Source organism: Hylobates moloch, unplaced genomic scaffold (assembly GCF_009828535.3).
Source record: "Hylobates moloch isolate HMO894 unplaced genomic scaffold, HMol_V3 SCAFFOLD_25, whole genome shotgun sequence".
Classification (NCBI taxonomy): Eukaryota; Metazoa; Chordata; class Mammalia; order Primates; family Hylobatidae; genus Hylobates; species Hylobates moloch.
The window spans coordinates 6,208,514-6,232,936 of NW_026652300.1; the positions used below are offsets into that span (position 1 = coordinate 6,208,514).

The 24,423-nt window shown below is 38.5% G+C and overlaps 1 protein-coding gene and 1 pseudogene across 1 annotated transcript in view; one reads left to right on the top strand and one right to left on the bottom strand.

Annotated features, from left to right (window-relative positions):
* LOC116811479 (probable ubiquitin carboxyl-terminal hydrolase FAF-Y) overlaps positions 1-24,423 on the bottom strand; it is a 128,554-nt gene that overhangs the window by 38,846 nt on the left and 65,285 nt on the right. Inside the window, 6 exon segments of the mRNA XM_032756511.2 lie at positions 5,475-5,665; positions 7,750-7,970; positions 10,681-10,903; positions 11,963-12,109; positions 12,938-13,084; positions 13,462-13,570. Coding sequence (XP_032612402.2) covers positions 5,475-5,665; positions 7,750-7,970; positions 10,681-10,903; positions 11,963-12,109; positions 12,938-13,084; positions 13,462-13,570 — 1,038 coding nt within the window.
* Positions 19,892-22,312, top strand: LOC116811480 (testis-specific chromodomain protein Y 1-like; annotated as a pseudogene).

Consider the following 24,423-nt stretch of genomic DNA (forward strand, 5'->3'; position numbering starts at 1 on the left):
CTTTTAGCCTAAAACAAAACAAAACCTAACAATGAAATAAGGCAGGTTGGACAAGCTTATCTAAAGCAAGGTTTTAATGATGAATGACTAAGAGCTTTTCCTCTAAGACCAGGAACAACTCAAAGATACCTACTTTTGGGTGGGCGCGATGGCTCACGCTTGTAATCCCAGCACTTTGGGAGGCCGAGGCGGACGGATCACGAGGTCAGGAGATCGAGACCATGGTGACACCCCGTCTCTACTAAAAAATACAAAAAATTAGCTGGGCGTGGTGGCGGGCGCCTGTAGTCCCAGCTACTCGGAGAGGCTGAGGCAGGAGAATGGCGTGAACCCGGGAGGCGGAGCTTGCACTGAGCCAAGATTGCGCCACTGCACTCCAGCCTGGGTGACAGAGTGAGACTCCGTCTCAAAAAAAAAAGAAAAGAAAAAAAAAGATACCCACTTTTACCACTTCTATTTGACATAGTAATTCTCCTAGACAATCATTAAAGAAATAAGAAACAAAAAGCAGCCAAATTGAAATCCTAAGGATTACACACAAGTATGCATCACTATGATAAAATAATTGAACAAAGTTTCCAAATCAGAACCCCAAAATCAATACGGGGATATGAGGGAGTTATTATTAATGAATATAAAGTTTCAATTTAAAAGAAGAAAAACTGGCAGGGCACGGTGGCTCAGCCTGTAATCCCAGTGCTTTGGGAGGCAGAGCCATGTGGATCACCTGAAGTTGGGAGTTCCAGACCACCCTGGCCAACATGGTGAAACCTTGTCTCTACTAAAAATACAAAAATTAGCTGGGTGTGGTGGCAGGAGCCTGTAATCCCAGCTACTTGGTAGGCTGAGGCAGGAAAATTGCTTGAACCCGGGAGGTGGAGGTTGCAGTGAACCGAGATCATGCTACTGCACTGCAGCACGGCGACAGAACAAGACTCCGTCTCAAAAAAAAAAAAAAAAAAGATGAAAAACCTTCAGATATAGTGGCGTAAAGGTATATAATGTCAGTGACCTGGACAACTAAAATCTATTAAAAGGGTGAATTTTTATGTTATGCACATTCTGCCACGATAGAAATAGTAAATCACAGGAGGAGCCTGAAAATGAAAAGGAAAAAAAAGGTAAGTATGATTTCATCAAAATTTAAAACTATTGGCCGGGTGCTGTGGCTCACGCCTGTAATCCCAGCACTTTGGGAGGCCAAGGTGCGCAGATCACCTGAGGTCAGGAGTTCAAGACCAGCCTGGCCAATGTGGTAAAACTCCGTCTCTAATAAAAATACAAAAATTAGCTGGGTGGGTGGCATGGGCCTGTAGTCCTAGCCAACTGGGAGGCTGAGGCAGGAGAACTGCTTGAATCTGGGAGGCAGAGGTTGCAGTGAGCCAAGATTGCACCACTGCAATCCAGCCTGGATGACAGAGTAACACTCTGAAAAAGAAAAACCTTTTAAGCATAAAGTGTACTATAAAGATACTGAGAGGATAATCCACAGATGGGAGAAAGTATTTCTAAATAATTTATCTTTAAGGGCCTACTATCACAAATACACAAAAAAGATACAAAGAAGTCTTACAACGCAACAACAAAAGGCAATCGAAAAATGAGAAAAGTATTTGAACAGACATTTCCTCAAAAAAGTACAGAAATTGCTAATAAGTATATGAAAAATGCTCAACAGTACTAACAGTCATTAGGGAAATGCAAATCAAATTCAAAATAAGATACACTTCACGTATTTCAAGACGGATATACTAAAAGTAAGGAAATAGCAAGTGTTGACAGATATAGAGAAACTGTAACCTTCATAATTTGCTGACAGAAAATATAAATATCTGGACCAGCGCCAGTGGATCACACCTATAATACCAGCACTTTGGGAGGCCAAGGTCAGTGGATCATCTGAGATCTGGAGTTTGAGACCAGCCTGGCCAACAAGGCCAAACCTCATCTCTACCAAAAACCCTGTCTCTACTGAAAATACAAAAATTAGCTGTGATGGAGTGCTGGTGGAGCACGTCTGTAGTCCCAGCTACTCAGGAGCTGAGGCAGGGAGGCTGAGGCAGGACAGTTGCTTGAACCTGGGAATGTAAAGGCTGCTGTGAACTGAGATTGCGCCACTGTACTCCAGCCTGGGTAACAGAGTGAGACTACTTCTCAAGGAAAAAAAAAAAAGAAAATGTAAAATTCTGCAGGGGCTTTGGAAACCAATTTGGTGGCTCCACAAAAAGTTAGACATAGAATTACCACATGCCCCAGTAACCGCATTTCTAGGTCTACTCCAAAAAGAAATGAAACACGCATCCACACACAAACTTGTTCATGAATTTTCACAGAGGCATTATTCACAATAGCCCAGAGACGGAAATCATCTAAAGGTAATCAACGGATAAATAAACAAAACATGGTCTAGTCATACAATGAAATATAATTCAGCCATAAAATGAACAAAGTGCCGATACGTTACAAAATGGACATACCTTTAACACACCATGTTTAACACAAGAAGCTAGACAGAAAGGCCATATATTCTGTGATTAAATTACAAGAAATATCAAAAATATGCAACCTATAAATAGAGAAAAGTAATTTTTTGTTGCCAGGGTAGGAAGAAGAGAAAAGTGGGCTGAATGAGTATTTAATGAGCAGGGAACCTCTTTTTTCGGTGATGAAAATGTCCTGGAACCAAATGGTGGTGATACTTCCACAAAAATTCTGAATGTACCAAAAAGCACTGAATTGTACACTATTAAATGGTTAAAATGGCAAATTTTATGAGAACTTTACCACAAAAGAAAAAAATGTATTAGGAACATATGTGTCTAGAGTTTGTGTAACATAAATGTGTTAGGACAAATTGTGAGCTCCACAATTATTTGGACAGAATCACTGCGAGGACAAAAACACACATAATTTAAGTACAAACACATTTTAGCTTAATACATTTAAATACAGATTATAAAGAAGCAAAACTATATATATCTATATATGTGTGTATGAAATTCCTCTATAATAATGTATATAATTATGTAACTGTGTATTCAATTATCACACATATATCATTAAGTAAAAGATTTGAAGACAAACTTAAAAGTGTTATAGTAAATTGGAAGAACAAGAACAGAATTGTCGGCCGGGCGCGGTGGCTCGCGGCTGTAATCCCAGCACTTTGGGAGGCCGAGGTGGGCAGATCACGAGGTCAAGAGATCGAGACCACGGTGAAACCCCGTCTCTACTTAAAATACAAAAAAATTAGCCGGGCGCCGTGGCAGGCGCCTGTAGTCCCAGCTACTCGGAGAGGCTGGGGCAGGAGAATTGCGTGAACCCGGGAGGCAGAGCTTGCAGTGAGCCGAGACTGTGCCACTGCACTCCAGCCTGGGCGACAGAGCGAGACTCTGTCTCAAAAAAAAAAAAAAAAAGAAAAAGAACAGAATTGTTGACTAGATTGCAGAAAAAACTCTTGAGGTAAAGAAAGCACAAGCTAGGGAAAGAAAAAAGTAGTTGAAACAGGTAAAAGGGAGAGCAAGGCACATGTGAAGTTACATAACTGAAAGAGGAAAAGAAGAATTATATATGCGTATCATACTTATAATCTAGGCTTACAGCTCAGCTACAGAATAAAGAAATTTATACTGAGAGAGATAATGGGGAGTCAGTGTACTGTAAGTTTGTGACTTTCAAAAGGAATCAAAGTGATATGCTAATACAAATAAGGGTAGCTGCCATAAGTGCAACAGAAAAAGCAGCTCAGAAATCAGAAAAGCCCTTTCTTTTCCTATCTCTGAGCTATCTAGGAAGTACCTTGTTGAAAGAACTCTAAATTCTTATGAGGGGCAGCAGTATTTTTCTACACACTAGGAAGAGCATGTATTACAGTATATAGTAAAAAGTTGTGCTACAGTGTTTAGTACCATGTATGACACAAAGTAGGCCTTGATAAAATAGGTGAAACAAACAAACAAAAAAAGACAATTTCAAGAGCTCTTTCTTTGTTTTTTTTTGAGACAGGGTCTCACTCTGCTGCTCAGGCTGGAGGGCAGTGGCTCCATCACGGTTGAGGTGATCCTCCTGCCTCAGCGTCCCAGGTGGCTGAGACTACTGGCACAGGCCACCACGCCCAGCTAAGTTTTTGCATTTTTAGTAGAGATGGGGTATTGCCATGTTGCCCAGGGTGGTCTTGAACTCACGGGCTCAAGTGATCTGTTTGCCTTGGCCTCCCAAAGTGATGGGGCTACTAGTGTGAGCCACTGCAGCTGGCCTAATTGAGGTTTTCCAAACCTAAAAAGAGGCCAAATTTTATTGGTCACTTTTGGAGGATGTTAGGGAATCATCACTTAACAAATTTGTAAAGAAAAATATACCTATATATATAAAAATATAGTTATATTTATATAAAATATATACAGTATATGATAATATATAATATACACATATATTTTTTGTTGCCAGACTAGGAAGGGGGACTTCCTTTCTAGTGGTGAAAATGTTCATTTGTTTATGAGTAATGCTGGTCTTCAAGGTGATTATGATACATCACCTTGGGCACCAACACTGCTCCAGAGACCAGAAGATATCATTAATGCACTAATCTAACTTATAATGAAAGAAGTTGAAATAAACTAAGAACAAAAGTTAGTGAATGAAATGACATTCCACCCACTAAAGGACCTGAGACTACAGGTTCATATTACCATGCTTAATTTTTGCATTTTTTTGTAGAGACAGGGTTTTGCCATGTTTTCCAAGATTATAAAGTAATTTTTATTATATGTGATAACGTACCATGATCATCTTTTTAAAGAAAAATGTTAGAGATATATAAAACAATCTATATAGATAAAACAATATATTTGACATTTGCTTCAGCAGAGAGCTGTTTAAGCAAGGGGATGACTACGTTTTAGTATTTTGCTTTTATATAATTTTTTATTAAGACTGAGTTTCTTCTTGTTCCTCACGCTGGAGTGCAATGGCGCAATCTTGGTTCACTGCAACCTGTACCTCCTGAGTTCAAATGATTCTCCTTCCTCAGCCTTCCGAGTAGCTGGGATTACAGGCATGCGCCACCACACCCGGCAAATTTTGTATTTTTGGTAGAGATCGAGTTTCTCCATGTTGGTCAGTCTGGTCTTGAACTTCTGGCCTCAGGTGACCCACCAGCCTTGGCCTCCAAAAGCACTGGGAGTACAGGCGTGAGCCACCGCGCCTTGCTGCTTTTATATAATTGATAAGTCTTCCAAAATGAAGAAGTAAATTATATCTTGAGAGATTAAAGAACACAGTGCCTTTCTTTACTGTGACATATTTTACCTCTTTCTATTGGGATAATAAAACAGAACTATGACCAAGAAGGATAGTTAGAATATTAGTACAGTTTATATATTAAATATAAAACTAATTATGTATTCTAAGCTACATTTAAGTTTACTGTATTGACGTTTTCGTGAAACTTAAATGATCACCCACCCATAATTTACCTGAACTGTCTCCAAAATCCTCTGGGTACATAGTATTGTAGTCGGGAAGCAGCTAAATGACCAAAGATGACCTGAAGCTGTCTTAGGACACCAATATTGTACTCTTTCCTATCTTCTGTCTTACTTAATGCTGGTTTCTCTTCAAATTGATGAGGATATCCAAATACATCATCTCGGGGATCAACATTACTCTAGAGACCAAAAGACATTATTGATGAGCTAATCTAAGTTTAACAGTAAAACGAAAGAAGTTGAAACAAATACCAGAAGTTAGTAAATGAAATGCTATGCATTTTTTCATATTTCTTACTTCCAAAGCACTTAATTTTTAATATTAGTGCTCATTTCACAGATGGATTATGATAAAAGATTTCACAGATAAGTTATCATAAAAGAATAGTTAAAAAAACATACATTAGAGGTAGTGTAATATAGTAAAGTTTGGTCAAGTAGACAGGAATAAAGACACATGAGTGCTCTGCCATAAGTAACTTCAGGGGAATAAGTTACCTGGTCTTCCTAGGACTCAGTATTTTCTTGTGAGGATAATGCATTTTCCCAGATTCATGAGGTAATTTATGTAATGTTATCACAATTAATAACAATAAATACAGTTATTAAGAGTAGTTGTGGAAGGTACGGGAGCATATACAGAAGCTCCAAAGGTCATAATCTCATTGTAGCTACAGAGCAAAATACAGCTGCTTTACAAATATCTAACATGTTTCTATACGCTTTGCTTTGTATCTGATATTTGTGATACAGAAATAAATAATACCCAGTTCCTGCCCTGGAGAAGCTCATTGCATAGAAAAAGTAGGCAGACACATGCATGCCACAGCACAGTGCTGAGACAACATAAAGTACAAGCAACCAAGCACAAACGTGGGTGACCTAATCTGAAATTTAATGTTCTGTTGGCCTTATTTACTTCTTGTCAGTATGATTAGCCATCCCTATCTGTTTTAAATTCAACACCCTACGGGTAACATGCGCTATACAACTAGGACTTAATTTCCAATTTCCTTTCAGTAGTAGCTCTTAACCTGGTATTGGTGAACAACCCACATGGAGATTCTACTATAAGTATAGTTACCCAGATGGGAATGCCTGGATGGTGTGATTTATTAGATCTTGAAAGGCAGAAGCAAGTGTCTGTAATCTCCATAAATGATATATACTACAATCTGAAACTCAAACTATTTCTGACCACTGAAGAGAAGAAATGTAGAAATTGGAGAACCATTTCCTGCAGTTAAACTGTTTGATTTCTGCATTTAGTTCCTATCAACATATATGCAGAAAAGTAAAAGATAAACAGTCTGAGTATAAACATGACCGAAACTTTTTTTTTCTTTTCAGATAGAGTCTCACTCTGTCACCCAGGCTGGGGTACAGTGGCACAATCTCAGCTCACTGCAACTTCTGCCTCCCGAGTTCAAGCGATTCTCTGGCCTCAGCCTCCTAAGTAGCTGGGATTACAGGCATGTGCCACCACACCTGGCTGATTTTTGTACTTTTAGTAAAATCAGGGTTTCACTATGTTGGTCAGGGTGGTCTCAAACTCCCCATCTCAGGTGATCTGCCCGCCTTGACCTCCCAAAGTGCTGGGATTATAGGCATGAGCCACCATGCCCCGCCAAAATATGACCGAAACTTTAAATTTTCCATATACATGTATTTAAGACCTGCATCTTAAATATGTAATCTGCCACCAAAACCTAACTTTTTTAATGCTTTATTTTCAACTGGATACATTTCATAGGCAGCCTGATTGCAATTGTTAACTAATATTGTTAACAGGTCCATGAAGCATTAGTTGAGAAACAAATTTGTTTCCTTAGCAAAAAGAGCTCTAACTTGAGAAAAATAGAGAATCCTAAAAATAAGTACAGCTTATGAAACACAGACAATATAAAAAGTGAAAGAAATTAAATAACATATTTTAAAAAACAAGACAATGAAAATGTAATTATTAAAAATAAATAGATTCATCATTTTTCAAATATCGAATTACATTTACCATGTCACACAAAATGCGATTACATTAACTGTGCTTTGGAGACAAACAAAAAAACAGTGTTTAATTATCAACTGGAGTTTCAAGTCTATTAGATAGTGAGTACTACAAGTATGCCAGATGTAGTATCTCAGAGATTCTGTCTGTATCATCAAAATGTAGTCCCCATAACATCCCATGAAAGTACAGTAATCTGAGGGAGAACAACAGCATCTGCTATCAGACTCTTCAAAGAAAACAGTAATTAAAATTTACCTCACTGTCCTGCTTCTCATCCCCGAACATATCATCGTCTAAATCACTACCTGTGCCTTCAATTGCAAGAATACTGTTCCTGATAGAAGGAATCATGTATAGCTGCTGGATCACAGAGTTCATGTAACACGTAGCACCAGCATTTTTGAGTCCCACAAATCCTTTTGGTGGGCGGGGTCCAACAGGAGGCAGATACTCCCACTCAGTAAGTGCTTCACAAGCTGAGTTAAAAAGAGAAAAGACGCTTATACTATGAAAACAGTGATTCTGTTCACCGTTTTCAGGCTAACAAATTAATAATAGCAACAACTCCTTTACCACCACAGCCACTTTGAAACAGTATTTTAAATTTTCACAGCAACAACATGAGCCACCATACAAATTTTAACTACAGACCTTGTTAAGTTCATGTTTTTAATGATACTGTTTCTGTAACAGTTTTAAGAGTAATATAAGATGGTATAATATTGGCCAGTGCCTCACGCCTGTCATCCCAGCAGTTTGGGAAGCCAACGCAGGCAGATCACCTGAGTTCAGGAGTTCAAGACCAGCCTGACCAATATGGTGAAACCCTGTCTCTAGTGAAAATGCAAAAGTTAGCTGAATATGGTGGCACACGCCTATAATTCCAGTTACTTGGGAGGCTGAGTCAGGAGAATCGCTTGAACCCACGAGACAAAGGCTGCAGTGACTCCAGCCTGGGCGACGAAGAGAGACTCTGTCTAAAAAAAACAAGATGGTATAGCATTAAATTTCCGTGTGTTAAACACAGGCTGTGTTAACCATTATTATTTTACTAATTAAAAACTTCTAGCCGGGCATGGTGGCTCACGACTGTAATCCCAGCACTTTGGGAGGCCAAGGCGGGCAGATCATGGGTTCAGCAGTTTCAGACCAGCCTGGCCAACATGGTGAAACCACGTCTGTACTAAAAATACAAAAATTAGCTGGGTGTGGTGGCATGCGCCTGTAGTCCCAGCTACTAGAAAGGCTGAGGCAGGAGAATCGCTTGAACCCGGGAGGCAGAGGTTGCAGTGAGCTGATATCGCACCATGGCATTCCAGCCTGGCAATAGGGCAAGACTCCCTCTCAAAAACAAAAACAACAACAAAAAACTTCTGTACCTAAGTGTATTGAATTCACTGTGGTCAGAACTCTATATAAACAAAATACTATGGTTTTCTCACTTTTAATTGTATATAGGACCACTTTGTCTTATTTACAATGTAAGTATTGTATACAATACAAACTTGACTTTGTCAAGTCCTGGTTCTGATTCTTAAAAAAGTATAACCTTCATGTAAATATCTGTTTCCTTCCTTAGTAAATAGTGATCATTGCTTTGACGATATCCAGTTTTATTGTGAGATAAAGTCAATGGGATGGTGTATTTCAAATCACTGTGAGAACTATAAATCCCTCTCTTCCTTGCATAAAACCAAAACAACTTAAACATCAATCAGCATCAGAGATGAATTACACAAATTGGAGCACATTGAACTGCAAGTTATGTGGCTAAAAAACAGAATTATACAGACCTTCATGTGCTGACAGGTGTGTTACAAAGTAGAAAACAAAATTAACAATATTGTATCTTGTATATTCTCATTTGTACAAAACAAATAGCTATACATACATATAAATGGACAAAGATAATCTCTGGACTGGAAACATAAAACCTGTAGGAAGTTAATAATTGTTAACATGTATCCTCTTTTATATTTGAAAATACATATTTACCAGGTATAAACTTTAGTAAAATAAACAAGTGTTTCTAAAAAATAAACTCTTTTGAAACTACATACTTACCACATAAATACATTAGCTGAATAAATTAACAAAAGAAGTGTTTTTAAAAAAGAAACTCTTGGCCAGGCAAGGCAGTGACTCACACATGTAAACTCAGCGCTTTGGGAGGCCAAGGTGGGTGGATCACCGGAGGTGAGGAGTTCTAGACCAGCCTGGCCAACATAATGAAACCCTGTCTCTCTAAAAATACAAAAATTAGCCGAGTGTGGTGACAGTCACCTGTAATCCCAGCTACTTGGGTGGCTGAGGCAGGAGAACTGCTTGAACCCAGGAGGCGGAGGTTGCAGTGAGCTGAGAGCGCGCCATAGCACTCCAGACTGGAGAACAAGAGTGAGACTTTGTCTCAAAAGAAGAAACTCTTCTCTCTATGCAGATTCAAAACGACAAAAAAAGATCTGACCCTTTGCAGATCTGCAGGGAGTTTAGCTACAAAATCCTCCAATGTGACTGAAAACATTCTCACCCAGAGAAAGGCATAAGCAAAGATAAATTCATATTCATTAATTAAAGATTTATAATGAATGCTGTTATTAATTATATTTTTAAGCCCTCGTTTTTTCCTTAAAATGAACTAAATTTTATATTATTATCTGTTATTTTACTTACACCATCTTCCACTCTGAGTTTCAGTTCTATGTAAGATCTGAACATAGGTACTCACTTTGTGGGACTGATATAGGCATTTAGAACTTAGTAAAATACACTCAAATGTTCTCTTCTCACATTGTGATCTTTAAAACCATACCTTCCTTAGAATTCAACTAAAATAACATTAAGCTTCAGTGTTAGGATTATGAAAATCTTTTCAATACATACATTTTAAATATAAACTTTTTATGGCATTAAATTTGCCTTCCTGTTATGTGGTTTTATTTCACATATGATTAAGTAAAACTCATCTAAACAAACTATAAAGGAGCATTTAAAAGACATATAAAAATTTTTCTGAATTAATGTTCTCTGACTAAAGTGGTTTTAATTATATATCTGACAGCTAAAAAATGTTAAACTCATTGGATCAAAAAAAATCCATCACAAGTTAATTTTTTCTAAAATGTCAAATAAAATTTTAAACTGAAGTATTATTAATGAACAAAACGCTTTATTATTTAAAATACTCACTAGTTATTGCTGTGCCCATGTAATACATTTCAGTCAAACAGTCTACTATCTGTTTGAGATTCCTTACACAGCCAATAGCTAATGCTACAAGTAGCTCAAAACCAGCACTGATGGTAACAGGTGAATTACAGACTGGAACAGCCTGCTCAGCTGGTAGTTCTCCACTTCTTAAATATTGCAGGTAAACTTTGGATGCGGGAAAGATGAAATCATCAATTAATTCCTAGTAAGTTAGAAAAAGACATTACATGTTATTAGTAGAAAATATAGGTTAGGAACAACATGTCTCTTCAAAGGAAATACTTTAATAATTATTTGACATAATTAAGTATCTCATTATATCTGAAAACAAAAGAAAACCCCACAAAACAATCCCTGCGTACAATTAATAAATGTAGTCAGTTTTCCAGATTAGATTTTTTGAAGTGATTTAAAAAATTTTATACCAAAGAAAAGTGACATTCTAAATAAATTTATTTCTTTAATCAGATATAAACAGAAACAAATTCATTTCAAATAGGAACAGAATGCATCAAAGTTATTTTTTTTCTTGAACTGCATGACATATACAGAAGCTCACCAAGAAATATTGTATAAAAAATGAAGTTTTGCAAGATGGAAATTTCTCTCATTTAGAAATCTAGTCAAGAAAAATTGAGATTTATTTAACATGAAAATCAATCAATGCTGCTTACTGACTTTTCATACCACTTTATCGTAACTCTGATTTGTAATTACTTTACAAAATCTCTTAAAGTGAGGGATACATTTTAAAGTTTCTCAAGTAAAATTAAATGAGATATTTAATTATGTCAACCTCTTCAGAGATCCTTTTTAAAAGAGAAGTGGGACAAGAAAAAAGAAAAAACATAAAGATTATGTCTCAAACACATTATACAGAGCTCAATCAGACAGATTTGCTAACATTTATAAGGTCATGATAAGAAGTTCAGTACCAAAATTCAGAACTTACCTTAAAGAGGCTGGGCGCGGCGGCTCACCTACTTTAGGAGGCAGAGGTGGACAGATCACTTAAGGTCAGGAGGTCAACACCAGCCTGGCCAACATGGTGAAACCATGTCTCTACCAAAAATACAAAAATTATCCAGGTGTGGTGACACATGCCTGTAGTCCCAGCTATTTGGGAGGCTGAGGCAGGAGAATCGCTTGAACCTGGGAGGCAGAGGCTGCTGTGAGCAGAGATGGCACCACTGCACTCCAGTCTGGGGCACAGAGTGAGACTCCATCTCAAAAAAAGAAAAAGAAAAAAAAAAGTACTTACTTTAACGAGATTAGCACCTCCTTTTTCACAACCAAAGTGATACTTTTTCTCAGAAGTTTGAAAGGCCAATAACTCTTTTGTTACCCCAAGGTGGCCTTCCAGTATTGGCTCTTCGACACCTGTTTCACCTGTGTTTTTAACATTATCCTGCAAAAGGAAAAATATTATAGGCCCAACTGAACAACATGGAGATAGAAAAGGACAGGGAGTTAGGACAACAGAGAGCTGGAGGGAAATGAGATCTTCTATACAACTTCCCCAAACCGTTCATGTGGTTTCCTATTTCTTTTTGAAAACTCTCCAGAACAGTAAATGTAAGCAATTTTGCTACCACAAGACACAAACATATTTGGGATTTACAACCATGAGGAAAGGAGGTTACTACAGCACTGAGTGGAAGAGACCCAAGATGCTGCGCAACATCCTACAATGCACAGCAAAGCTCCTCCCCAAAAGGAATTATCTGGGTACACGATGTCAATAGCCAGGGTTCAAAAACCACGTTCTGTAAGTAAGCTTTATAATCTACTAGAAGAACGCTAACCTGAAGCCCAAAGCCACACACTTTAGAAATATACTCTCACAGAACTCTGTGAAAGTAAGATATCAGATGGTTCAATGCAAATACCAATCTCTCAAATTTGATTTTTTAAAAAAGTCTTCAAATGTGATAATTTCCCAAAAAAAGGCCATGAAACACCAAAGTGAACGAAACAGAATTATCAGCATTCCAAGTTCCAAGAAAAGTAAAACACATTGAACAAAACTAGCTATGTTTGTTTCTATGAATCTAAGTTACCAATTCACTAGTGAAAAGTACACATTTTGTTTGTATTTATTCTCAGAGGCATTTTGAGAATTTATTCTCCTAAGTTGTCAAATAAAAATAGAGACTAAATAAAAGACTACAAACCTCCTTTTAATAAGACAGTTGATTTGATCGTGACATAATAAACTAAATACTATTCAACTTACCCTAATCCTTTTGAGCCAATCAATTTCACTGACAAGAAGAACTTCAGCATCAGGTATGTTAATATTGCCATTGTAAGCATAATTGAGAAGGTGCCGTAAAAGTGTGAAATAATCGCCTGAATATTTACCCCTCTCTCTTACTGTGCTCTGAAATATTAAATTAAAACAACATGAATTCACAAGTCTACACTCAAGAGTCCATATAATTTTTTAAACTCAGAAAAATTAAAATTGGCAATATTTCATAAATGACAAAGATGTGCTATATTTTTTTCTATAGATGTACTATATATATAATATATAATACATCTATAGACGTACTATGTATTTTTCCAAGATGTACTATAATTTTCCCAAAGACTGTAAAAAAACAAAAAGCCAATCTACAAATAGTAAAAAATACAATACTGCATTTATTAATTATGCCTGTTTTAAATACAATAAAAGCTATCGTAGTAACTTTCTGAATGTCTCTCATGTTAAGAATGCATTTATATTGATAAGTTCATTTGAAAACGTCTCACCCCCAATATGGTAAAGAGTAAAGTAATGAAGAAAAGCAGAGGCCTGTGTCCCATGCAACATCTGGTGCACATTAAAAAGAACTGCTCCTGTGCCAAATGACGAACAGTTCTGAAATAAAAACATAATGTATCTCATGAACAACAACAAAATAATTCCAACACTGATCTATCTTTAATAGCAGGTATACATCAATAGTAAAATACAAGGTAACCCCCATTTTAGCATTTGGCTAGCAACACAGAATAAATTAGTTTAAAATACTTGTCAGGGAGCTAATCCTCAAATTGTTACCTAGTAGGCTTGGAATATTCCTACTTACTATTTATTGCTCAAGTTTGTTAATGTATTATTTCTTAGATCTTCTAATATTTACTGTGAATCAGCGGTCGGGGTGGATCATGTCAAAGGTAAGCATCAATCAATAAAATATAAGCCTCTTATTTTGCAGGACATATTTTTAACAACCTCTCTTGGAAATGCCTGGAAACACCCTCTAGATACTATACAAACGTGCTATGCATTAAACTTCTGTATATCTTTTTTAGCCTCCCCAGAATCACTTTCAATGAACTGTGCATTGGATCAAGCAACTCACAGAAATGCAACATGGCTAAAGATATGTCTGATTGTATCAATGATTCTCAAATGTGATTATTAGACCAATAGCATTAACAAGATTTGAGAACCTCGAAGACATACAAATTCTCAGATTCCATTCCATACTTACTGAGTCATTAATTCTGGGAGACAAACCCAGAATCTCTTTTTCTCTCTCTCTTCTGTCTTCTCTTCTCTCTCCTCCCTCTCTCTCTCTCTCATTCTCTCTCTCTCTTCTCCACCCTCCTCAAACTTTAATCAACTGAACTTTTCAAGGGCTTATAAAAGTCTCTCCTATTTATGAAACCCACTGGTTGGGCTCAGAAATCTTCAAACTATAGTATCAAAGAATTCCACATGTATGCCTTTTCTTCACAATTTTCTGGAGAGATGGTCCAACTGTGTTAAATTCCTAAAGGTGTCGGAGGCTCTAGATTTTAGGATATTTAGCAGATTTCCGGCCTCTCACCACTAGATGCCAGTAACAACCTTACCAATCCCACTTCCAGTTATGAACCAGGCTTACAGTAAAATCTAAAGTAGTATCTATTGACCTATATAAAACATGACCTATATAAAGCTATCACATTTCACTGAAGAAATGAAAATTGAAATAACCCATTATCTCTGTGAGCTCTTCATCTATAATTGTTCTCCTTTTTCATCCTGCCTCAGCCACACCGACCTTGCTATTTTTCTAACAAGCTAAGTAGGCTTATGCCAGGGATCTTCACACTTGTTGATCCTGCTGCATACTTACCTGATTATTCTCTCATTTGTTCATTTAGACATTTACTTGAAAGTCACCCTGGCAATGAAGTATTTTGTGATTGTCCATATAAAACCAAACTGTACTGTATAACAAACAAATCCTACCTCATGCGTTTTATATGGAATCAATAATCTTACTTAAAAACAAAGCAAAGAAAAAGCTTCATACTATATCCACTAAAACAAAAACCTAACATCTAGGAACCCAAATTAGGAGGTAATACTATTTAATTATTTTAAGGAAAAATTTTAAGGCACAAAAACGTAAATCTCTTAAATAAAAATGAACTCTGAGATCAGAATGTTTTCTGTGCTTCATAAATTACATTGAAAGCAAAGCTACAGGACAGACACTTTCGAACCCTCCAAAGAACAGCACACCAACCCAAAACTGACAGGACCCTGGAAATCAACAATTTATATCAACCAAGCAAACACTGAGCCAAGAGAGATAATTTTTAATACTGTAGGAAAGTCTTGTGGTGTTGCCATACCACCTCCCAGGCACAGCTGAAGCATTCGAAACTGCAATCCACATTCTCAATGTGAGGTCCTGATCCCTGACTCCAGAAGGAGTAAAGAAGACCTTATGTGCTAATTTATTGTGTTTTATTTTTAGTTTGTCTAGGAGTTACATAAAGAATTGGTGAAACACATGTATCTCTGTTTTGCCTAACTCAGAACTCACTCATGGTTGAAAATACCAGGCATTGGTCACAAACATTTAAGTTGCTGGGAGCAAAGTATATGATTAACCCATAAAACAGTCAACCTGAAAAAGGGGGCAAAAGCTGGGGAGATCTTTCTTTTGGAGAAATCAGAATATTTGAAAGCAGTTAAATATACTAAAGAATTTAGAAAATCATGCACATGCTCATGACAGGAAACATTCTCAAAAAACATGTAAAACTCTTAAGTGTTAGCCCTCAGGCTTAACTATACCTTCAATGTGAGAAAAAAACTGAAGGCTGAGGCAGAATTGTAAACAGTTTCCCTAAGTATTAAAGGGGTGTGTTAATACAGATCCAGTTGTAAAAACTGACAGTTTTTATATTACACTCAGTCAAAACACTGGCGCAATGCAAGCTAAGACTTCAATAACTAAGAGCACACCTTGGAGAAATGAGAAGACTTCCAGAGTTAACACATTGCAACATTTCAAATATAGTTTTCCACAAAAAAAACAGAAAACACAAAACAAACAGGAAAGTATGACCAATGTGAAGTGAAAAACAGAAACTGAAAATGTTCTGAACTTCATACACAAAGACTGTAAAAGAACCAAGTTTTGGCTGAGCATGGTGGCTCATGCCTATAATCCCATCACTTTGGGAGGCCAAGGCAGGTGGATCACGAGATCAGGATATCGAGACCATCCTGGGTAACACAGTGAAACCCCGTCGCTACAAAAAATACAAAAATTAGCAAGGCGCGATGGTATATGCCTGTAATCCCAGCTACTCAAGAAGCTGAGGCAGGAGAATCGCTTGAACATGGGAGGAATAGGTTGCAGTGAGCAGAGACTGCGCCCTTGCACTCCAGCCTGGGTGACAGAGAGAGACTCCGTCTCAAAAAAAAAAAAAAAGAGTTAAGTCTAAAGAAAAAAACAACAGACAAATGATAAAAGAACATGAGAGTATCGATGAGACAAATTATACAAGAAAATATGGAATATCTAGAGATAAAAAAGCACAATGATGGAAATGTAAAGTTCATTAAAGGAGTATAACAGCAGGTAAAGATTAAGTCTGAAGAAATGAAAATTGAAATAACCCAGTGTGAGAACAGAAAAAAAAGAAGAATTTTAAAAAGTGGGAAAAACCTAACAAGTACACAGGACACCATGAAGCAGACCAATGCATGCAATATGGGTGTCCCAGAAGTGCAGAAGGAGAAGAGGCAGAAAGAATATCCGAAGACATAAATAGCTGAAAATTCCCAAACTTGATGAAATATCTGAATGCCCAAATTCAAGAAGGGTAAAAATCTCCAACAAAAACATAATCAAAGACAGCCAGCCACACCAAGAAAATTATAGTTAGTCAAGAACCAAGACAATTGTTGAAACAGAAACGGAGAAGCAATTTGTCATGCAGAAGGGAGTCTTGACTGACAACAGACAGCTCAGAATGCATGGAAAATATGGAAGCCATTTGTTATGTAGAAGGGAGTATTGATTAACAACAAACAGCTCAGAAAGCATGGAAAATACAGACGCCAGAAAGCAATAACAAAGTGTTAATAGAAAAAAAGCTATCAAACAAGAAATCTGAATCTGGCAAAATGATACTTCAAGCAAAAATACTTCAAGCAAAAATGCCTAGATATGGAAAAGCTAAGGGAATGCGTTACTACACCTGCTCTACAAGGATTGCTAGAAGGAAGCAATCAAGTTAAAATGAAAGGACACTGGACAGTAATTTTAAGCCACAGGAAGAATTAACATTGTAAAGAAAGCTGCTATTACTATTACAACACTGGCAAAAGTAACTATTACTATTGTACTTCTAGTAGGCAGCTACTACATAAAACAATTACAAATCCATTTTAATTGACACTGTGTACAGATATAATCTGAGACAATAACATAGATTAGGAAGGATGGAAAAGTACAAAAGCAGCATATTTATATACTGTTGAATCTAAACTTCATATTATTCAAACAAGTTAGTATTATTCAAGGCAGGCTATTTTAAGTTTAGAATATTAACTGAAGTCCCAAATATAATTAATAAAAAATATAAAAAATACAGAAAAGGGAATAAGCACATTTTTAAAAAACCAACCAAATTTTTAAAATGAGCATCAAGTAATATAGTGAGGACCAAATATATAGTGAGGATCAAATACATAGTGAGGATCAAATATATAGTGAGGATCAAATATATAATAAGGATCAAATTATATAGAGAACATGCAGAAATTAAGTAGGTAAATGTCAGAGTAAACCATTCCTTGCTTGTAATAACTTTAAATGTAAGCTCTGTGTGAAAAGGCACAGACTGGCAAAATGCACTTTAAAAAAATGGATTCACCTATATGAAATTTGTGCCAAGTCTCACTTTAGGTATAAAGACACAGAGGTTAGAAGGAAGAGGATACAAGGTTCTGGGAAGAGGGCAACAATGAACTACAGAGCACCACGAATCTGTCTCTCCAACTAGACAACAAGTGCAGTTGAGAATTGTGTGATATAATTATTCTGGAACCCTCCAGTCTATCTGAAGGTTTACAGCTTTCAAAAGAAGACTTGGATAGTAAACTACAATTAAATTTGATCAATTTCATAGCTTAAGCTCAACAGCAGCTACCTATGTTCCATCAACTACCACTGTGGTATGCTGCCTTGCAAACACTTCTGGAGCAGCCTGCAAGAGCCAGGATGGACAGAAAGAACCCTGCCCTCCAAATCTCAGGAGGACTTGTGCACCGATTGCCACTTCTGATTAAGATGGTCCCGACAGAGGTGGGCAGTCATTGTTACATTCCCCAACCATTTTGCAGGAGCTTCCTCCTCTTGCTGAAGCAACTTTCCAGGGATTAAAAGGGCCATAGCATTTTCCTCTTTCATTTTTCTATTCAGATTTGAGCAGACAGAAGGGGGAAAAAAGCAGACCTAAAGAAAAGGCAGTTAAAATTATCAAGTCAGGAAGAGAAAGAAAAAATAATAAAGAAAAGTGAACGCAGCCCAGGAACCTGTCGGACATCATCAAGCAGACCAACTTATACATTTTGGAAGTTCAAAGAGAAGACAGAAAGAAACAGAGTATCTAACGGAACAGTTGTCAAGAATGTCACAAAATTTAAAAAATAAATAAACACCAAGAAGCTCAAGAAACTCCAAGTAAGATAAACTCAAACACACACATGCTAATTAAACTGTCTAAAACAAAGACAAAGAGAATCTTGAAAGCAGCAAGAGAAGTGACTAGTCATGAACTAAAGACCCACACTGATGATTAGAGGATTTCTTCTGGCCAACATGGTGTAACCTCTTGAGATGGAGTTATGCTCTTTCTCCCAGGCTAGAATGCAGTGGTGCGACCTCGGCTCACTGCAACCTCTGCCTTCCGGTTTCAAGTGATTCTCCTGCCTCAGCCTCCCGAGTAGCTGGGATTACAGGTGCCCACCACCAAGCCTGGCAATTTTTGTATTCTTAGTAGAGATGGGGTTACACCATGTTGGCCAGGCTGGCCTCGAAGTTCTGACATTGTGATCCACCCGCCCCGGCCTCCCAATCATCACCGTATTTCTTATCAGATACCTCAGAGGCCAGAAAGCAGTGGACTAACATATTGCAAGTATTGTAAGGATAAACTGTCAAACAGAAATCTTATGTCCAAACAAACTGCATCAAATGTGAGGGAGAAATTATGACATTCCCAAATAAAAGCTGGAGAAGTCTGTCACCACTAGATTACCCTTCGAGAAATGCTTTATGGAGTACTTCAGGGTGAAATGAAAGGACACTATACAGCTGTTTGAAGAAATAAAGATTAAGGTAAAGATAAATATATGGCCAATTATGAAAGCTATCAAAGCTTTTAACAATGAGCAACTCCACTATGTGTTCTCTACATGATTTGCAACACTAATATATTAAAAGACTATCACCAGCTTATGTTTTTGAACATAAAATGCATCAAGGTGTAATTCTGAGACTTTAATAACTGACATGACAGGGTCTGAGCTATTAAGGAGTAGGGCTTTTGTATGCTACTGAAGGTAAACTAGTGTGACTTCAAAAGTGTTATAACTTTCGTAAATGTAATCATCATAGCAATCACAAAAGGGAATAGTAACAAGCAGGTAGGACGTTTTCTGCATGACACCTGAGAGCAGGAGCCACAGGGATCCAGCTGCTCTTACCTGAGGCATCTGCCTAGCCCTGCATCATGGGACCACGGCCTGAAGCCCGAGCTGGCCCACCAGGGAGTAAGTGCAGAGAGCCAAAAGCAGTTTCTCCACATAACTTCTTCCCCACCAGTGGCCACGAAAGTGGGAGAGGCTCATATGTGCCCAGCGCCCGGTGGAGCAGTGGAGGCAGAAGTGGTGGCTCTGTGGGGATGCAACTGAAACAAAGTGTTGGCCACCTGGCACAGCACCTGCCCCAACCCTGTCCATCCATCCATGGTTTCCCAGGAGTTTGAGGTTGAAACGATTGTTGACAGGACAAGAAAGGGAAGACAGAGTATTTGGTTTGGTGGAAAGGCTATGACAACAAGGATAACACCTGCAAACCAGGGCCACACCTCGTGAACTGTGGGCAATATATTCGTGATTTTAACGCATCCCACACTGAAAAACAGAAAGAAAACACATTGGCGAGAATAGGTAGAACTTCTTCAAACAATGTCAGAAATCTCCAGCCCTACCAAAACCCACTTTTCTAAGAGCTCTTTTAAGATGCTAGCAATTAGCAAAGACCACAAGTCCAAAAACAGCCAGTTGTCTGCTGCCAGCCAGAACTTTGGGAGAAACATAGCTTCATCTCTCTTCAGTCCAAACAATATGGAGCTAGTAAATTCAACTATCAAGACACTTGCACCTCAGAGCCCCGGTAACACTAGGAACACAGTGGGTGGCTTTCAGGAACCTGAAAAACTGGACCCTATTGAGCACATCAGCAGGACACAGTGGTGCTCAAGGTGGCAGCAGAGAAGCCAGGCCGAACTTTATCAGATCCCAGAGAAGAACAGGCCAGGATGGAGAACAGGCCCCAGATCTACCCACTAATGCCTCAGATGTCTGGCTCAGTGACTGCTGCCAGGGCCACAGGCTCAGCTAACAAAGAAAAAAGTACATTGCTATTAATCGATCCATTAACAGCACATGGAGCAACAAACATGCAAACATCTGTTCCAAGAGTGAGAGGTGGGAAAAGAAAGGTTATTGATGACAGGCTGGGTGTGGTGGCTCTCTCCTGTAATCCCAGCATTTTGGGAGACTGAGGCGGGTAGATCACCTGAGGTTGGGAGTTCGAGACCCTCCTGACCAACATGGAGAAACACCGTCTCTACTAAAAATACAAAATTAGCTGGGCATGGTGGCACACGCCTGTAATCCCAACTACTTGGGAGGCTAAGGCAGGAGAATAGCTGGAACCCGCGAGGCAGGGACTGCGGTGAGCCAAGATTGCACCATTGCACTCCATCCTGGGAAACAAGAGTGAAACTCCAGAAAGTCTATCTCAAAAAAAAAAAAAAAAAAAAAAAAAAAAAAAAAAAAAAAAAAAAAGCTTATTGATGACAGAAGAAACCAGCCTTTTGTCAAGAGGGTGCATTTCAGCACAAGGCTAACGAAGTGCTGACAGATACAGAGATGCTGTGGTGAGGAAGAAAGATGGCTTCACTCAGATCCTGCTATCAACTAGATCAACAGAGAATAACTCACTAAATACAGAAGTAATGAAAGAAATTCAGGGTGCTCTGAATAGGGCTGCTGCCAATGACAGCAAGCTCGTGCTACTCAGTGCAGTTGACAGCATCTTTTGCTGTGGCCTTGATTTTGTGTTCTTTGTGAAGCATTTAAGAAATGACAGAAAAAGGGCAAGCATTAAAGAGTGGACACTAGCGAAAACTTTGTGAATACTTTCATTTAGGGTAAGAAGCCTATTATTTCATCAGTCAATGGCCCAGCCATTGGACTAGTCACATCCATATTGCCTCTTTGTGATGTGGTTGGGCTAATGAAAAGGCGTGGCTTCCAACACCTTTGGTATTTGGAGGCGTGTACCAAATGCCTGGTCTCTCAGGCATTTTGGACTGCACCTTTCACTCAGAAGGTTATGGTTCGAATTAAGGAGCTTGCCTCCTACAATCCTATTGTGCTTGAGGAATCCAAAGCCCTTGTGCACTGTAACATGAAGATTGGGTTGGAACAGGCCAATGAGAGTGTGAAGAGCTGAAGAAAATCTGGGGCTTGGCACAAGGGATAGAATCTGTGTTAAAGTATGTGCAGAAGAAAATCTATCAGTTTTGATTGTCAGTCTGTCTGCTCACGACACTAGTACTGGGCTAAGCAGAATACATCATTAGCTACAAGATGCCCTAATCCAGCCTCATAGCCTGAAACAAGTTCACCCATAGCTAACACTTGGAAGCAGGACTGGAAATATCCAAGCTCCTTATTTAATATTACAAGGCATTTTTAAGCACTGTAACTTTAAAATAAGTAACGACAAAACTTCTTTGCGCAAATGTCATTATTTTATGCACATGTACACCCAAATATAAAAGCATACTGGTGAGCACTAGACTGTTCTTGGAAGCTCTAATTTTTATCTACAGCCAGTGCTATATAAAAGACCAGAATTGTGTTTTATTACTTTTGGATGACAGAAAAGTCTGAAATGATGTTTGTTTTTCTTATTTCTTTCTCCCAGAATGCCGAGTCTAAAAGGGTATGAAGCAGCCTCCCTCAAATAGATACACAGAAACAACTGAGATACTGCCTTTGTCTTTATGAAGATACAAATTACTTCAGAGACAGAAAATTATAAATCAAAAGACTTATTTTTCAGAATAAATATTTCTGACAAAAATTCTACTGATGATCATTCCCCCAAACCAAACATACACTTAGGATTCATGCTGAGATATCAAATGACTTTCCTTTGGTTTTCAACATCTCGTTCTTACCCAGTTAACATGAAGAAACCATTATCACTCTAGAATAAAACCTGTTGTGCAGTATTAATGAATCATGGAATCGTTTAGGTATTGTTGCGGGATTTTGTAAGCAATCAGAGAGACCAATGGGGTTCAGGAGGATATTTATTATTTAGGTGCCCCAGCCCAGTCGGATTGACATCCAAAGGACTGAGCCATGAACTAAGAGTTAAGTTACCTTTTAAGCATTTCTTGGGGTGGGGGGGAGATCTGTGCATGAGGAAGCATTACAGAAGTGAGAAACAAAGGCAGTTATTCAATTAATTGAGATATGCATTACATCATTTCTTACTTTCCAAGGAAAAACATGCTTTGCAATTTAAGTTTATCTGTCTAGTGACCTTGCAGCTGCACAGCTAGAGAACCAGGGATGCCTGGGAAAGGAGAGATAAGGCTCATTAGCCACAGAAAAACAGGCAGTTACTTTTTAAAGGACTCCAGCTCTTTCTCTTCCTCAGGGAAAATTGGGTTTTCTTACATACAACTGAGTTTTTGCTTACACACTCTTTAAATTCTTTTAATTCCTGTTCCAGTATAAACATCTAAGTTATAATGTTTATAAAGTGTTGTTTTTAGGTTCAGTTGGGAGTATTTTTATTTAATAGGTTAAAATTCTTGACACACCTAAATGCAGAAACTCCTCTGAAAACAAAACAAACTACCTTACATTTGGCATTGAAGTTTCTTGATGTCTGCTTTTATGTGCACACCACCCCCCAGGAAACTCTACATGTTCAGCTATCCAGAAGCTCTCTGAAGCCTGTCTTCTTGGTTTTCTAAGGACACATCATTACATAGGCATGATTAAGTAATATTGTGGTCACCGGCAGTCAACTTGACCTTCAGCCACTCTTCCCTCCTAGAAACTGCCCTGTGGGGCTCAGAGTCCCAACTCTCTAATTGTTAGTGGTGGGGTCTTTGTTCTTAGAGCTCTCAAGATGGTGGCAGTCTGCTCCCAAGATGGCAGCAAGCCTTCCATTCTCTGACCTGGGGTTCTTGGCTTCACAGATTCTAAGGAACGGAACCTTGGGCCATGCAGTGAGTGTTAAAACCCTATTAGAAGCCATGGGTCACAGAAGAGAACTGTGGAACCCAGCGACTAGTTTTCAGCTCAATTAGGACAAACTAGGCACTTAGCCATGCAGGAACAACGGCAAGCCTCTACCCTGATCAGGAGCGGCAATGGGCGCCTCCCTGGATCAGAAGCGCAGCGGATACTCTGCCAGATCTGGAGGGGTGGAAGTCAATGGTGGGTCTGCAATGGTGGCATTCAGCAGTGGTGGAAGGCGAGTGAAAGCTCAGCTTGAGCCAGAACAAACACAGACCAGAAAAGTGTGCAGTTTTGAGATTATTTAGTAGAGTGAAAACAGAGCTCCCATACAACCGAAGGGGACTCAAATGGATTTACCACTGCCGGTTCAAATGCCTGAGTTTATATCCCGATCATTGTCCCTCCCCACTGTGGTCTCAGGCGATACATGATTTGACTATTTCTTTACCTCCTGCTTTTAGCCTAATTGGTATTTTAGTGAGTTCTCTTTATTACCTGATTGGTCAGGTGTGAGCTGAGTTACAAGCCCCTGTTTAAAGGTGGGTGCAGTCACCTTCCCCAGATAGACTTAGGAATTCTTAGTCCGCCTAGGAAATCCAGCTAGTCCTGTCTCTCATAATCATGCCTTCCTCTTTCCAGTCAACACTAGCATATAAAGAGGCAACACTTTGGAGATTTCAAAGATTTTAGAAGTTCTACTCCAAGAAAAAGGGACAAACACTGTTAGGGGACGCAAGGCGCCAAAAGATGGTGCTGGTTCCAGGTTCTTCTTCACCCAGCATTATGTCGGCCTGCCAAATGAGACCCAATAAAAGAAGGCACCTCCTACTCCTGCCTTCAGGCCCGCCCCTCATCCAATTATCAGTGCCCAT